Source organism: Thermobia domestica, chromosome 15, assembly GCF_964235325.1.
Source record: "Thermobia domestica chromosome 15, izTheDome1.hap1.1, whole genome shotgun sequence".
Taxonomy (NCBI): domain Eukaryota; kingdom Metazoa; phylum Arthropoda; class Insecta; order Zygentoma; family Lepismatidae; genus Thermobia; species Thermobia domestica.
In genome coordinates, this window is record NC_137468.1 from 150,998,025 (window position 1) to 151,013,415 (window position 15,391).

At 35.8% G+C, this 15,391-nt stretch overlaps 1 protein-coding gene across 1 annotated transcript in view; it reads left to right on the plus strand.

The window, feature by feature from the left end:
- The window catches only part of LOC145671648 (uncharacterized), a 60,594-nt gene extending 47,490 nt beyond the window's left edge, over nucleotides 1–13,104 (plus strand). Inside the window, exon 5 of the mRNA XM_081740848.1 lies at nucleotides 12,937–13,104. Coding sequence (XP_081596974.1) covers nucleotides 12,937–13,064 — 128 coding nt within the window. The 3' untranslated portion in view covers nucleotides 13,065–13,104. The remainder of the gene's footprint in view (nucleotides 1–12,936) is intronic.
- The last annotated feature ends 2,287 nt before the right edge of the window (nucleotides 13,105–15,391 follow it).

The following is a 15,391-nucleotide window of genomic DNA, read 5'->3' on the forward strand; positions in this document are numbered from 1 at the left end:
TTTCCGCAGTGACAGGAGGTTCCGAAATCCCAAGGTTAGGTTTTGCATCTCTCGGAGTAGGGTTGTAGAACAGACTGTTTCAAATGGGAATTGAGTTCTGCAGTTTGTTGGGCTGCATTACCTCTACGACCTTTTTGTGACAATATTATTTAACACACTGACTTTCGAGCGAGTTTATATTGAATATTACCGCCAGGCCAATATTTTTAATGACGCAAAATATTTTCCCTCTCAGTTATAGGCCATATTACAGAGTCTACCCTCGACTCTATTGAATTCATGTCCACTGATTGATTATACGGCTTGTTAGAAGAATAGCAGGTGCATGTACCATCACGTGTAATAAACGTAAACCACAAAAACAGATTCGGCGTAATTAGCGTGGAACACGCAGCAGCGAAAGTGTTAAGATGCGATTCCTCTCACTTCATTTTTTTCTGTGCGCTATTCCCCTTCCCTGATGATGACAGTTTGGAGTTTTGAAACCCATAGAAGTCTTCCATCCACATTTGGGCTTTTACACGTATACAAATCTGTAGCACTCGGATGTGTACTATTCGCTATCAACCAACAAAATACTAACATAAGGTAGTTTTAGTTTGCAAATATGCAGTGTTTCTAATTAAAACTATTACGTTTGATTGATTGGTTGGTTGTGGTTTAATGGAGATTTCAGCTGTCGGTTACTCTTTGTCTCCATCAACATAAGGCCAACTGTAAATACAGTACATACTGCATATTAAAAATTCAAAACAAAAGTTATAAAAAATTGTTAGTTCATATAATTTCTATAAATTAAAAGATTAAAAGAAAACAAAACAAACAAATAAAAATTAAAACAAAAGTCGAGAAAATATTTAAAGACTTATAATTGAAACAGAAAGATATATAACAAGAAAATAACTAAAATATAACAATAATCTTATACACGTGAATATAAAATTCGTCTGTGTGTATATATAGGATCTCACCTAACTTTGCGACCTGAAATATTTCCGAAATGACAAAAAATGTAACAAATCTAGTTATGCAAGAATGTACCCATGTTAGGAGCCTATAAAATTATGTGAACAAGTGCCCCCAGGGGTACAATCATAGGGCCCCAGGGGCCAACTTGAAAATTTCAAATGGAAATTTCCTATTTTATTGCAGATTCTGATTCTGCGATTAAAAATAAGCATCTTTTAGTTGAAGCACTTTTTCGCTATTCTACTAAATGCCGCTTTAATCGCAGAAAAAATGAATATCGTACGTACTTCCCCTAACTCTGCAACCCAAAATATTTCTGAATTGACAAAAACATGTGACCGAAAATCTATTTACGCAAGAATGTGTCCATATCAGTGGCCTATAAAGTTTTGTGAACAACAAGTGCCACCAGGGGTCCCATCATAGGACCTCAAGGACGAACTTGAAAATTTCAAATGGAAACCCCCTATTTTTATTTCAGATTCTGATTCTGCGATTGAAAATGAGGATCTTTTACTTAAAATTTTTTCGTTATTCTACTAGATGGCGCTGTAGTCGCAGAAAAAATGAATTTCATCGTAGTACATCTCCTAACTCTGCGACCTAAAATATTTCCGAAATGATAAAAAATGTAAGAAATCTAGTTACGCAAGAATGTATCCATGTCAGGGACCTATAAAATTTTGTGAACAAGTGCCCCCAGGAATTCCATCAGAGTACCCCAGGGCCAACTTGAAAATTTCACATAGAAACCCCTATTTTTATTGCAGATTCTGATTCTGTGATCGAAAATAAGCAACTTTTACTTGAAACACTTTTTGTTATTTCACTAGATATGGCTATCATTGCAAAATAATAATAATAATAATAATAATAATAATAATAATAATAATAATAATAATAATAATAATAATAATATCATCGTACGCACCTACGCCGCCTGAGGCTGATGATAAACTAAATATCTCGATAAATACACTTACAATATAAGTACGTGTCCAATCATTTTAAAAGGTCTATTCAACTAACATAAGATGAAGTTGCCTTCATCTCCCCAAAATTTTAAATAGAAACTCTCCACCTTAATGCAGATTCGGATTCTGCAACCGAAAATACGCAACTTTTACTTTAAGTATTTTTCTCCTAGATATCACATAAATTGCATATATATATTCGTCACCTGAGGTTGATAAATAAAAGTGGTTCAAGAACTGGACATGCTGTGTGATGTTGGTGCTAAGACATGCAAACAAAGTTATGAACACGTTTGTAATAACATTCTTCAAGAACTGAGTTTTTTTTCTGTGATCTTCTGGGCACTATGAAAGTTAATTAACGCTAGCTTTCCGTTGGGACATTAAGTTTCAATTAATAATCGAACATAGTTTCAAAAGAGAAAAAAATGAAAATGAAATCTTTGAGTTTTACATCCCACAGTTATGCCGGTCAGGCTAAAGGAGACGGTGATGATGAGTAATGAATGAAATGGTGGAATGAAGAAAGTGGGAGGAAACGGGAGAACCCCGAGAAAACCCACGCACACGGTGTTTGTCCACCACAAAGTTCACTTGGCGAGGGCAGTTTCAAAAGAGAAGTTATTATTTTTGTCATGTTTATGTAAATATTTATAATGACGATTTGACTTGAATATAGAGCATGCGATTTTACCTGAAAGATAAAAGTAAAAGTGAACTCGTAAGGTTGATCGGTGGATCTATTAAATTTTGAAAGGACATCATCATTTTGTTATTATGGTATGTAGATGTGCATAATTACGATTTGATTTGAAACTCCATATAATTCCATCTGAGAAGTGGAAGTACATGTGAACATATAAAGTTGATCGGTAGATCTATTAGTAATTAGAAAAGAGAGCAAATGTGCTCTTATAAAATTAGTGGAACAAATAACATTTGACCAGAAGACACGTATGTGACACCGCTATGTTATGTTCTGTAAATACTTGGAGTTGAATGTAAATTACGGTCCAGCAACGTAGAAGTCATTAGATATTGGTAGAAGTACTAATTATTACAGAGAACCTCTGAACACTCAAGCTGTATTTCAACTGTATTTTAACTGGTATGAATTAGAGCTCTTAAAATAAAGTTCTAACGCTCTCGATGATACGAGGATGGACAATAACCAAAGATCATGTCCTGAAGTAAGGGTAATATTTAAGGGGAAAATTTCGCGCTCCACACAATCCTATTTCGAGATCTACTGTCGAGTGCACCGTAAGACGCGTCGAGAAGACGGTAACTATAACGGATTGTAGCATTCCTGGTTGACCGAAGTTGGCGACAAACAGCTTGATGTTGCAGCATTCATAAAGCTGCTGAACAACATGAGACGAGTCACATGTCTGCGAAAAGAGCGTTGAAGAAAATAAAGTTCCTTCCATACAAAATTCATCTGATACAGCAGCTGAATGAAGATGTCTTTGATCGCCGTGTAGAATTTTATGAAGATATGATGAAGCAAATCAATGATCTTATTTTTCTTACCAGCATTGTGTTCTCTGATGAAGGCACGTTCCACCTAACCGGTTGCATTAACATAAATAATTGCAGGTTTTGATTTGACAGCAATATCATTGGTCCTTTCAAACACACTCTACATGCTGAAAAGTATCTGGGCGTGGGCGACAGTGCTAAGTAATACAATTATTGGTCCCTTTTTTTATTAATAACAATTTGACTTCTGACTGTGTGAGGAGATGCTTTGAAATCAAGTATTTCCAGCAATGAGAGACACTGCAGAAGACAATTTTGCCCATAGACGGTTCCAGCAAGATGTACAGGACCGCACTAGTGTAAATACGCGGCAATTTCTTAATACGAAATTTCCTAAACTACGAATTGGTACAAGAGGCGAGATTAGGTGACCCACTCGTTCTCTGTTCCCCTGATTTATCGTCACTAGACTGCTTTCTCTGGGTTTATCAGAAAATCCGAGTATATCTAACATTGCCAACCACTTTGGATAATCTTCGTCGAAGGATTATTGATGAAGTTGCACTTATTGAACTGGAATGCAGTATTTGTCTTTTACCATCGAATTGCTCACTGTCAGACCAAGAAAGGTGAGCAGTTTGACCACATGCTGTAAAACATCAGTTACACTTTGTTTATCTGTCAATTTTAGACAATGAAGTCGTGAGAGGCAAGGGGACTCACGATTAGCAAGTTTTTGGAAAGAAAAAAAAAACTGGAAGACAGTACGTGGCTGGTGAAGCTGATGCGTAGTTACGCATTCCGCAGCTAGGGTAACAGTAAATCTAGATAGAAGGAAACGAAGACAGGACAACGTTTTTAATTCTCAAATTTCATGTGAAACGGAATTTTCAATGAAGTTAGGGTTAAGTTAGATCCAAGTGTATTAGTCATCCCTCCCTAACAATTTAACTGAACTTTGAGAACGCATTTAAAACGCAAATGGATCTCCTGACTCTGGGATGTAAAAAAAAAGAAAAAGAAAAAAAAGAAAAAAAAGATTGTGCCAAGAATTAGACTATAAAACTGATGTATATTGAATTACAAACGGCCCCCATCTTGTTCAATTTTGACAAGGAACATAACACGCATGTGTTTATATTTAAAAAAAAAAAAAAAACTTTTTGAGTTTTCTCTCATTTAACATAAGCTGCATGCCATTATGAATAAATAAACGTGTTATCAACCTTTGAAATCGGGAAGATAATTTACAATAACCCTGTATATCAATTAAGTTTCTTTGGGCTTTATCCAGATTTTGTAAATTTCTTCTCCTCTGAAATCTTCTTTGTTATTTGTGCTTTTACCTACTAGTGTGAAATAATGATTTTTCTTAATCTGTCCGTGTCACGTATCTAATATTTAACGAACATATTGATCTACTTTACCTTTACAATTCTAGGGAAGATGTTTCTTGTTGCAAAGCACAAAACTTTCCTTCTCATATCGTAATGCTTTACTATGGTCACAATGAGATGTAAATGAAAGCAATTTTGTTTTATGCTAAGACATTTTAAAATACTAATCACATATTTCGTGCTTTTTAATTTTACGTGTATTTCTCGAGATATTTAGTTTATTTATCAATCCCAGTTAACGTACGATGATATTTCTTATTTTGTGATTACAGTGCCATCTAGGCGGAAAACGAAAATTTCTTTAAGTAAAATTTGAGTATATTCGGTCCCAAAATTCAAATCTGCAACAAAAAAGGAGTTTCCATTAGAACTTTCAAGTTGGCCCCAAGGGCCCTACGATTGTATCCCTGGGGGCACTTGTTTACAGAATTTTATAGCCCCTGACATTGGTACATTCTTGCGTAACTAGATTTGTCACATTTTTTGCCATTTCGGAAATATTTCTGGTGGCAAAATTAGGTGAGGCTCTATATATAGTTGTCTGATACACAAACTTATATCTAATGTGGCATACTTCAAAGAGATTTTATCGAAGAGACCATTATTTGGAAGTGACAGTAGGTTATGTAGAACTTTTTGATTCGTGTCCTAAGGGAGGAGGAGGGAGCTTCAAAGTGAAAGAAGTGGTTTGAAATTTGTGTAAAAAAAAAAAAATAGAATATCTTACGAATTTCTTGTGTTAGGTAGATAAAACTCTGTATGCAACCTGAGTTCTAAGAACGAGTTGACATACACATATGACTTACAATCTGCAAAACATATTGTCGGAGTAAGACATCCCTAGGAGATAGGAAGAGGTTGACACGGAAAAGTAACCAAAAATGACAGATATTAGTGTCGAATCCATACTTTTCTGGGTCGCTGAGATGAATAGTAATACTCCAAACACCATTCAAATGCAACTTTAACCCACAGTCGTCATGAAGGGTTTCTGGGACTTGAAAAATAACATGTCCAAAATGACTGATATTAGTGTAAAGTTCATAGTTTTTGTGGTCGCTGAGATGAATAGCAATACTCTCGACGCCGTTTAAGTCCAATTTGTCCCCATCACCGTGGGAAGGTTGAGGGGCATGAAATATGATATGTCTAAAAAGACTGATATTGGTTTCAAATTCCTAGTTTTCAGGATCGCTGAGTTAAATAGAAACACTTCTGATGCTGTTCAAGTCCAACTTCGGTCCTCATCGTCCAGCAGCGGGGTTGGTGAGCGTGAAAAATAACATTTCCAAAATGGCCGATATTAGTATAGAATGCATAGTTTTCGGGATCGCTAAAGTAATCGGTGAAAGTTTCGATGGCATTTGTAAATAAGTTTATGCGAGAAGGGACGTGGCAGATGGTCTGGGAATTGCCAAGGAAAACGCCTTCGGCGTTGCTCTTCTGTATTTATTTCACTTATATTGAAGGAGACAACACAGAAGGCGTTGATGTTCGTTATTTATATATTTCACTGATATGAACAGAGACAACATCGAAAGCGTTACTCTACCTTATTTATTTACTTCACTTATTTTTCACCTTCAAATATGATATATTGCATAAAACTTATTTTCCCCGTGCAAAAAACGGGTATTTCAGCTAAAAACACGTAAAAACAAAACTAAAAAAGAAAAACTGTAGAGAATGTTAACTATTCCAATCTCATCAATAAAGAAGAGATACGGTCAGTAAAAACTACATCATCCAAAGAAAGTGAATTAAGATTTGTAAGCAGTGCTGATGTTTTCTGAGGTCTGAGTGTACTTGACGTTTTCTGAGGTCTGAGTATACTGTATATTCTGTTACAATGTGCCAAATACTCAGTGGCACGATAATCTTTCTAATACTCATGGTTAGCGCCATGGAGTAAACAGGAATGTATGAGAGAGTGTGTCCAATACACACTTGAATCAGGATCACTTCATGTCTGCGACTAGTAAGTGGCATCATCTGCCAATTGCTCAAAATAGGTATCACAGAATGGAGGTTATATTCGTTAACCTGTTTTTTAATTTTTTTAATTTAATAATCACCAGATACAGCTCAGAGGTCATTTACACTGGATATCTAACAACAATAATGGAAAGGATTTTGGGAAGGTATCGGCCAGGGCCTGTTTAGTAGGTACCATCCCTGCATTTGCCTAACCCCAGTCAGGATGGTCGGCAGCGTGAAATGCGAAGCCAACGGTCTACCACTTCAGCTACTTCCTATCTGCTTACCAGTTAAAGCGTATTTGTTGGACAAAATAGCCATTCTTGGCCGTTGTGTCATCACGCTCGTTTTCCCAAATGCCGTCGTGTGCTGACACCAGGGCCGTGCTGGGATACTAATGTGTGCGGTGGACACGTCTACTTAAAGGGCGCCCATACAAACGGGAATATATATATATATATATATATATATATATATATATATATATATATATATATACTTTGAAAGAAACTATAGATGCCTTTCTATATCAAAAAAAGTCACCATCAAATTTGTTTTAGTATTAACGAAAATAACTAATTTGTGAAAACCTTGAATCGAAATCCTCTTTACTAGAGAAAACTTATTAGTTCCTGTAATAACATTTCTGTCAAATAAAAAGAAGCTAAATGTATCAACAACTTAATATAGCTCTATGGCCTATGGACACAGGAGCTTCAGTGCCGCATTTACAAAAGCTCTCCATTGATTTCCGTTCTTAGCCTATTGGACACAGTTTCTAGTTTATATTTCAATCTGTGCGAGAACCATTTTCATATTGTCCTTCTATCTGCGCCTCGGTCTTCCTAATTTTCATTTTCCTCTTTGGATTTCCAGTTAGCGTTTCTAATTTCTTCCATTCTGGCTATATAACCTGCCCATTTGAACCTCAAAGACTTGATGACCCTAAGAATGTTTTTGTAAACGGTATAAAATTATGCAGTTCATCGTTATGGAGTTTCCGCCATTCCCCATTCCCGTTCCTCTTTTAGTTCGAATATTGATTTAAGAATCCTGTTTTCAAATACTATCAGTCTGCGATTTTCCCTCAGAGTCAGTGACAATGTTTAGCAACCATACAGCACAACATGCATTATTATCGCTTTATATTTTAAGCTACAAAATCCTCAACAGAATTCGCGATAACAAAAGATTTTTGACTGAATAATAACACGAAATCCCTGCTTTCAATTGACATCAATTTTTTCTATTATTATTATTGTGATTTTGGTCTGTTAATAATAATTCTAGATATTTGAAAGTATCCACTTTGTCGAAAGAAAATATTATTTGGTATTTTAACGCATTCATAAAATGCAGTATTACGACCCCTTCAAACTTCAATTTATTTAATTTCTCTGCATTTACTTTTAAGCCCATATCTCTGCAAGCGTTAAGTAAGATTTCTGCATTCCTTTCCATTGTTCTATCATCCCCTATTAAATTTACATCATAAGCATACGCCACAACCTGGTAAATACAATTCAGCTCTAGGGCCTGATTCCTGTCTTTGATTTTCCTTATAGCGTTCTCCAGAACAAAGTTAAATAATAATGGCGACAACACATCTCCTTCTTTCAGGCCATTCTCAACGTGAAAGCTCGTGAACAAGAATTTCTCTACTCGAACCTTACTTTGGGATTCATTTAAACATATCTTAATTAATCTACCTTTTTCGGTATTGCAAATTCTGTAAGCATGTTGTACAATGTTTCCCTCCTACCCTAGTCTAAAGTCAATAATTGATGTGCCAGAATATTGTATTCCCATTTCTTTTCAAGTATTGGTTGAATAGTAAATATGTGGTCGATAGTTGATCAATTTTACCTACATCCTCTCTCATAATCTCCAATAATTTCATTTGCGTATGAAGTCAATCTTGCTAATAGAATGTTTAGGAAAATTTATTGGATATTGGCAGAAGAGAAATGCCTCAATAATTATCAGTCTTGTTGCTTTTCTTCTGAACTGGAACAATGATTCTTTTCACTCTTGTGGTAATTCCTCCTTGTTCCAGATAAGGAGAATGAGTTTGTGTATCTTGCTCTACAATCCCCCCCCCCAGCTATAATTAAGTCAAGCAGAATTTCGTTTACACCCGGAGATTTGTGTTTCTTTAATTTTTTAATAATGATTTCTATTTCTGTCTGGTTAGGTTCTGGAATATACGGATATGCTGTATGCATTTCACTTTCTTCACGCACATTAGTTTTTGGCTGTGTTAAGCAAATCATCAAAAAAATCTTTCCATCTATCTAAGATGCTATTCTGATCAGTGAGAACTGTTCCTTTAGCTTTCTTTAATATACGAGCACGAGCTCGTATAAGCACGAAATTGATAGCCTTTCGTAAGTCCGTTGATGCATTTATATATGTCCGGAATGTTTTTATATTTTACTATTATTTTCAAGTTAATTAATTTTAGCTTTCAAAAATCGCGTTTCTTTGTTCTAAAAGTTTTGGGAGTTTTCCGCCAGATGACAGTGAAAATTTATGTAGGTTTTTCGTTCGAAGTTTGTAGCCAACGCTGTCTCTTCTGTTTTCTCTTCTCTGCTACTTTTGTGCATTCCTGGTTGAACCATGCTTTGTTCCTACGTATTTCTGCATGTCCCAATATTTCTTTTGCTGAAATCTTAATGTTTTCTCTAATTTCAACCAAGTATCCTGAATACTAGTGCATTCCAAATCTTGTAAAACCGAGAATCTATTCGACACTTCAATCTGGCTCCCCTCTCACCTGACTCTCCTCTAATTTCTTTAAATTAAACCGTTCCGTTTTCAGATATTGAATATTTCCTTTATTCAACGATAGTCTCTCTTATTATCATAATCAACTCCTCTGAACGACCGAACATCAGTTGTGCTAGACCGTTTTCTTCTATCTACTAAAACGTGATCGAGTTGATTATGTGTTTTTCCGTCTGGTGAGTTCCAAGTATATTTATGAACGTCGCGATGTGGGAATTTTGTAATCAGCACGATAAGGTTTCTGGATGTTGCAATGTCACGAGTCTAACGCGTTGTCACAACCTTCCTTATGCAGACATCTATTCCCTATAATCGGTTTGAAAATACCCTCTCGTCCTACCTTCGCATTGAAACCGCCTAACAGAATTTTCATATGATATTGCAGGAGATGATCAAATACCCGTTCTATTCTTTCGTAAAACCTTCTTTTTTTATTGTCATCCTTATTTTCTGTTGGGCCATGTACATTTAAAGCAATAATATTACACCACCGGCCCTTAAGAGAAGTAAAAGAAAATCTATCATTAACAAATCCAACCAATGTAAGCGCTGATATTACGTATTCGTTTGTGGATGAAAAGCCCTTATCCTAGTTGGTAATTTTTAATTCGTTCCTCGTAAAAGAACGTAAAATTTCCCGACTTGACTCCTCCATTTCCTTCTCATCTAACTTCCTGATATTCCAGTAGGTCCATCTTCTATTTCTCAACTAATTCGTTACACATTTTAACGTGCCTGCCCTATAGAGACTTCTTGTCTTCCATGTTAAAATTCTCATGTCGATTTTACTTTGCTGAGTTCGTGCCAAGTTATCAGTTCTGATCCGAGGATTCTGCGAATATATCTAAACAAGCCTTTATATATATATATATATATATATATATATATATATATATATATATATATATATATATATATAGGATAAATTGTTAGCCCCACACCAAATCCCCAAGCTGGAGGATCACCCCTTGTCTTTCCGCGACTGCTTATTCAGTATATTCGCAGCTAACCTCTATATCCAAGAGGACTTCTCCTCATCCACAACCTGAGGACGCGCCGTGCCGTGGTGACAAGAAGACCACATTTTACGGAAATTAATATAGCTATATTTTAGAATTACAATAGGTATTAATTATCCGAACTGATTTAAAACACACAGGAACAATCAATATGCTCGGATATATGAATGCATATTAAGACTGTGAAAGCTTTGATGCCGTAAAAATCGTAAATTAGAGACTAGTAAGTATAGTATTTCATGAATGCTCGTACGTTTGACTATCCGAACTATTCTTGATGTATCACGTTGTTTCGTTTTACAGCTACATAACTTTATAACATCTTTGTAAGTGATTATACTCTTTACCTGTTCTCTGCCAATAGCAACTGTATGAATTGTAAAGGGTGCCTTGTATTCTTCACAGGTTCTTTATTAACAATCACCATTTGAATTTATTATATAAAGCTGGTACACAGGATAACTAAAACCACTTATCTATAATGTGATGTTTCGTAGGGCGCCTTATGTAAAAGGCGCACTGTACCTTTCGCGGGTTCTTTAAAAATAGTAACTGTATGTATTTATTGTACAGAAATGTGGTATACAGAAGGGTAAATAAAATCGTTCATCTCTGATGTGGACTCGCAAATCCGCCTAATGTAAAGGGCGCACTGCACCTTTCACGGGTTCTTTACCAATAAAACTGTAAGAATTTTTTACTAAAAACTTGTACCTTTATTTATGCTGTGATGTTTCGGAGGGCGCACCGGGACATGTCCCGGTGTCCCGGTGGGCCAGCACGGGCCTGGCTGACACTCAACAGACAACGAGAATACAGTTCTGTTGCTATAGCCGATTTCATCTCACAAGAATGTTTACATTAGTGTTTGTTTTGTAAAGACATTCTGCATGCTTATAATGACGCTCCATGAGTAAGTTCAGATAAGCACATGATGCATTGAAAGGTGAAGCGCGTGACGAGAGCAAGCTTAGTTGTTAATTCAGCAATAACTGCTGAACACAGGCCTTAATTTCTGAACCATCCTTGTCTGTGACGAAAGCGTAACCAACAGAATTCTCACTTTTCGAACTATGTAAATAAAACACATTGAAATTGATGTACTGTTGTAGCAACTCTGAAATCTTGCTGCAATTTCTGGTTACTTGCGTATTGTTGATATGTGCTGAAAGTCGAAAGTCGTGTCTTGGCCGAGTCAACACTCAAGGTAGATCAACATACAAACATGTATCATTGTGACTTTCTGCTAATTAACTACAACTGAGAAAAGACAGCAGTACAATTTGATTACAACGATGCAACTAGGCTAGTTGTTGTCCGGAGCAAGAATCTCCTTACTCCCCCCTTCCCTGACGAACCAAACAAAAACGCTCCGCGACTACACCTGATATTGGTATCACACAGTATAACAACTGCAAATCACAATGTTTTTTGGAATTATATCCAGATGTTTAGAATGAATCAACAGTCTCTTGCTTTAGAATAGAATGTTTAATTGTGACAAACATCCAAGTTATTGTCTCGAGTATTTTGCAGATCTCTTAAATCGATGTAAGTTAAATAAAAACACAAAAACCTGGAACTAAAATTTAACTTTGCGGGCTCTTTTAGCTGCGAAAGTTTTTACAATGTCCTCATATAGCTTTGAAACTAAATTATGCTCCATGGATATGATCCTAAAGTTGGTGAGTCGTTGTTGTCCTGTTAAGTTTCTGAAGTATTTTTTTATAATCTTTAGATTGTTAAAACTCCTTTCCTTGTCTTATAGTGAAAATAAATATTTGCCCAGTTTTGCGCTCCCCCCATCTGGTACCCGGGCACAAGCCTCGTTTGCCCCCCTTAGTTAGGTCACTGTTTGAATACGCTGAATATATTCGGTGCTCATTCACTGCAAATTTTGATGTCAAGTATTTAGAAAAATGCCTACTCCAGAGTCATATTCCATATGAAAAAAGCTATAGTTTGCCGTAACTGTTATGAGACTCATGTTGTCTACTAAGATTTACAGATTTACTTATTAGACTTCACAGTAGTAATATGATACTTTATGTATATAATTGTGTCTTCTCTGTCATGTCTCTTATTGTATCCCGAAGTTACTTATTCATGGACAAAATAACTTGAATCATAATTTCCTGTTATCAACCTTTTTAGATTTTACTTTAAATAGTTGATTAACAGAAAGTGAAAACTACATCAATATGAATGATCTTATTTGAACCATATTAAGACAACTCCAAAATCTTGAATATAACTGCATAATTTTGAAACATTCGTTAGATTGCATTTTCTCGAAACTCTTACATGTATATTCTTCTTTTCTATTCTCAGCATTAGTTCTTTGTGCTGTGTGGGTTGTTACCAGCTTCTGCATGGAGATGAAGGAAGAAGGAAATCAAACAGCTCCTCTTCCACCTGTCCAAGAAGCAGAGAATGGTGCAAATGATGAGGAAACGTGATGATTAATCGTATTTTTCAGCCACTTGCTACAAATGCTTGTTTACTTGATTATGTGTTTATATATATATATATATATATATATATATATATATATATATATATATATATATATATATATATATATATATATATATATATATATATATATGGAATATTAAATTCGTTGTACTTTGATACAGGGTATAAATAAACTTATGGTTTACAAAATCTAACAGAATGTAACAAATTATTAAGAACGGGTAAAAAATTGCATTTTCCCTCTGTAGTTTTGATAGAAAATGTCGTATCAAATATAATATTTTCAACATTGAGACAATGAATTGTTTTGTTATTTAAACTTTTTACTAAATATTTAGTAATTAATATTATTCATAAAATATAATAACTGCATTTCATTTCTATATCAAGGCAATGGGATTAGCAGAGGATCATTGGGTACGAACACTTAAATTCATTGCAAGTAGCCTAATTATGATCACAGACAATTATAATGAATTATATTAGTAGAGGTAAAAAGAGAAGCTCTTGATTATAATATTCTCCCTCTCCCCAATAGTAAAATATATACGAGGGTGACTCAGAAATTAATGCTTCCAATGTTATACCTTTATTTATGTTTGACAGATAGCACCGATACAAGTATTAGTGGAAAGCTTGCAATATCAGCTACAAATAGTGGCATCATTTTTCAACATAGTCCCAAATAGGGGCAACACACTTGTGCCAACGCGAAACAAAGTTTTTCATGCCATCGGCTAACAATTGTGGTGGCTCTGGCGACACTATTGCCGAACTGCTGCTTACACCTCCGCGTTACAACTGTAGCGTTGGCCCTTAAGATAATCTTTAAGTTTGGGAAAGAGACAAGAGTCGCAGGACGCAAGATCCGGACTATAGGCAGGATGAGGCAGAATGTCTAAAACACTTTGCTAGCAGATGGGACAACTTTGAATTTTTTTTGGGGGGGGAAGAGGAAAAAACGTGTGACAGTACTCCATCGACTGATGCTTCGCTTCGGGGTCGTAATAATGTATCCACGACTGGTTGCTAGCTATGAATGTTCCTGGCCGCACAACCTTCCGCAGTCAGAAATTCTCTGTTTCAACCGGATGTCACAACTGGATGCCATAGATTGTTTCATTGCTCTGGAACGATAAGAGATAGGAAGGTGAAACAAGTAACATTCTATAGCTTAAACATCAGTGCATTAATGATAAACAGTTCAGAATATTTGTGATAATATTAACCAAGCAGTGGGCTTGGATGAATTACGTTCTGAATCAGCCTCATACATCTTTCAATCTGTTCACAGTACCTGAAAGAAATGAAAAGAGAGAGAGAGAGAGAGAGAGAACAGAAAAACATTAAATCTTGAATGCACATTGCACATGTATTTTATAATAGTTATTTTCATCCACTGTTTTTCAATCACTGAAAAACATCAAGTGGAAAATATACTAATAAGTCTACTTTTTACACTGCAGACCACAAATAATTTCCCGTTTCCCATGCTAAGAATGATTTTGTGCTTTCCCGTAGAATAGATATCCCTTACAACAGTTTTTTTTTTATTATATGTAATTATATATGAATATTCATGACACTGTAAGGCAGACATGGTGGCTCAATGGTAGAGCGCTTACCTCTGTTGCGTTGGAACCCTGGTTCGATCCTCGGCTAAGTAAGTTTGTAGTGGACAACATCGTGTCCGTGGCTTTTCTCAAGGTATTCTCGTTTCTTTCCATATTCTTATTCCACCAATTCTTCCATCATCATTCACTTGACTTAATCCTCCTTCTCTTTTAGCGGCATGGGTATGGGACGTTAAGCTGAAAGATTTCATTTCTTTTTTCATGACGCTGTAAATCTTTTACAGGCTTTCGCTGAGGACAAATTTCGTTAAGATAAGTTTTACTACTAAATATGCATAAATGTTGTGTGTGTGTGACAGTGCTGTAAGACAGTGTTTAGGTAATACAGAAAAGCTGCGTTGAATCTTAATGAAGCTAGGTAATTAATGGTTATAGACAAGGGTAAAAGGGAATCTAAAAAGTAAGGGGGACAGACGACGTCACACCGTTCCCCGTGCCTATCTTTCCCCATTATATTTTTTTACAAAGCGAAGAGACCATAAGATATCTCCTAGAAGTGGGGGGACGACGTCCTCCTGCGATCCCCCTCACTTTTACCCCTGGTTATAGATGAAACAATTAGGAAAAAAGTAATTTCGTGAACACCTTACACGCCAAGGACACCAGGAAGATGAAGGACGTTCATTGGTTAATTGCAGTTAATGTTTCTTTTTAGCACCGAAGCTGTACAAGAT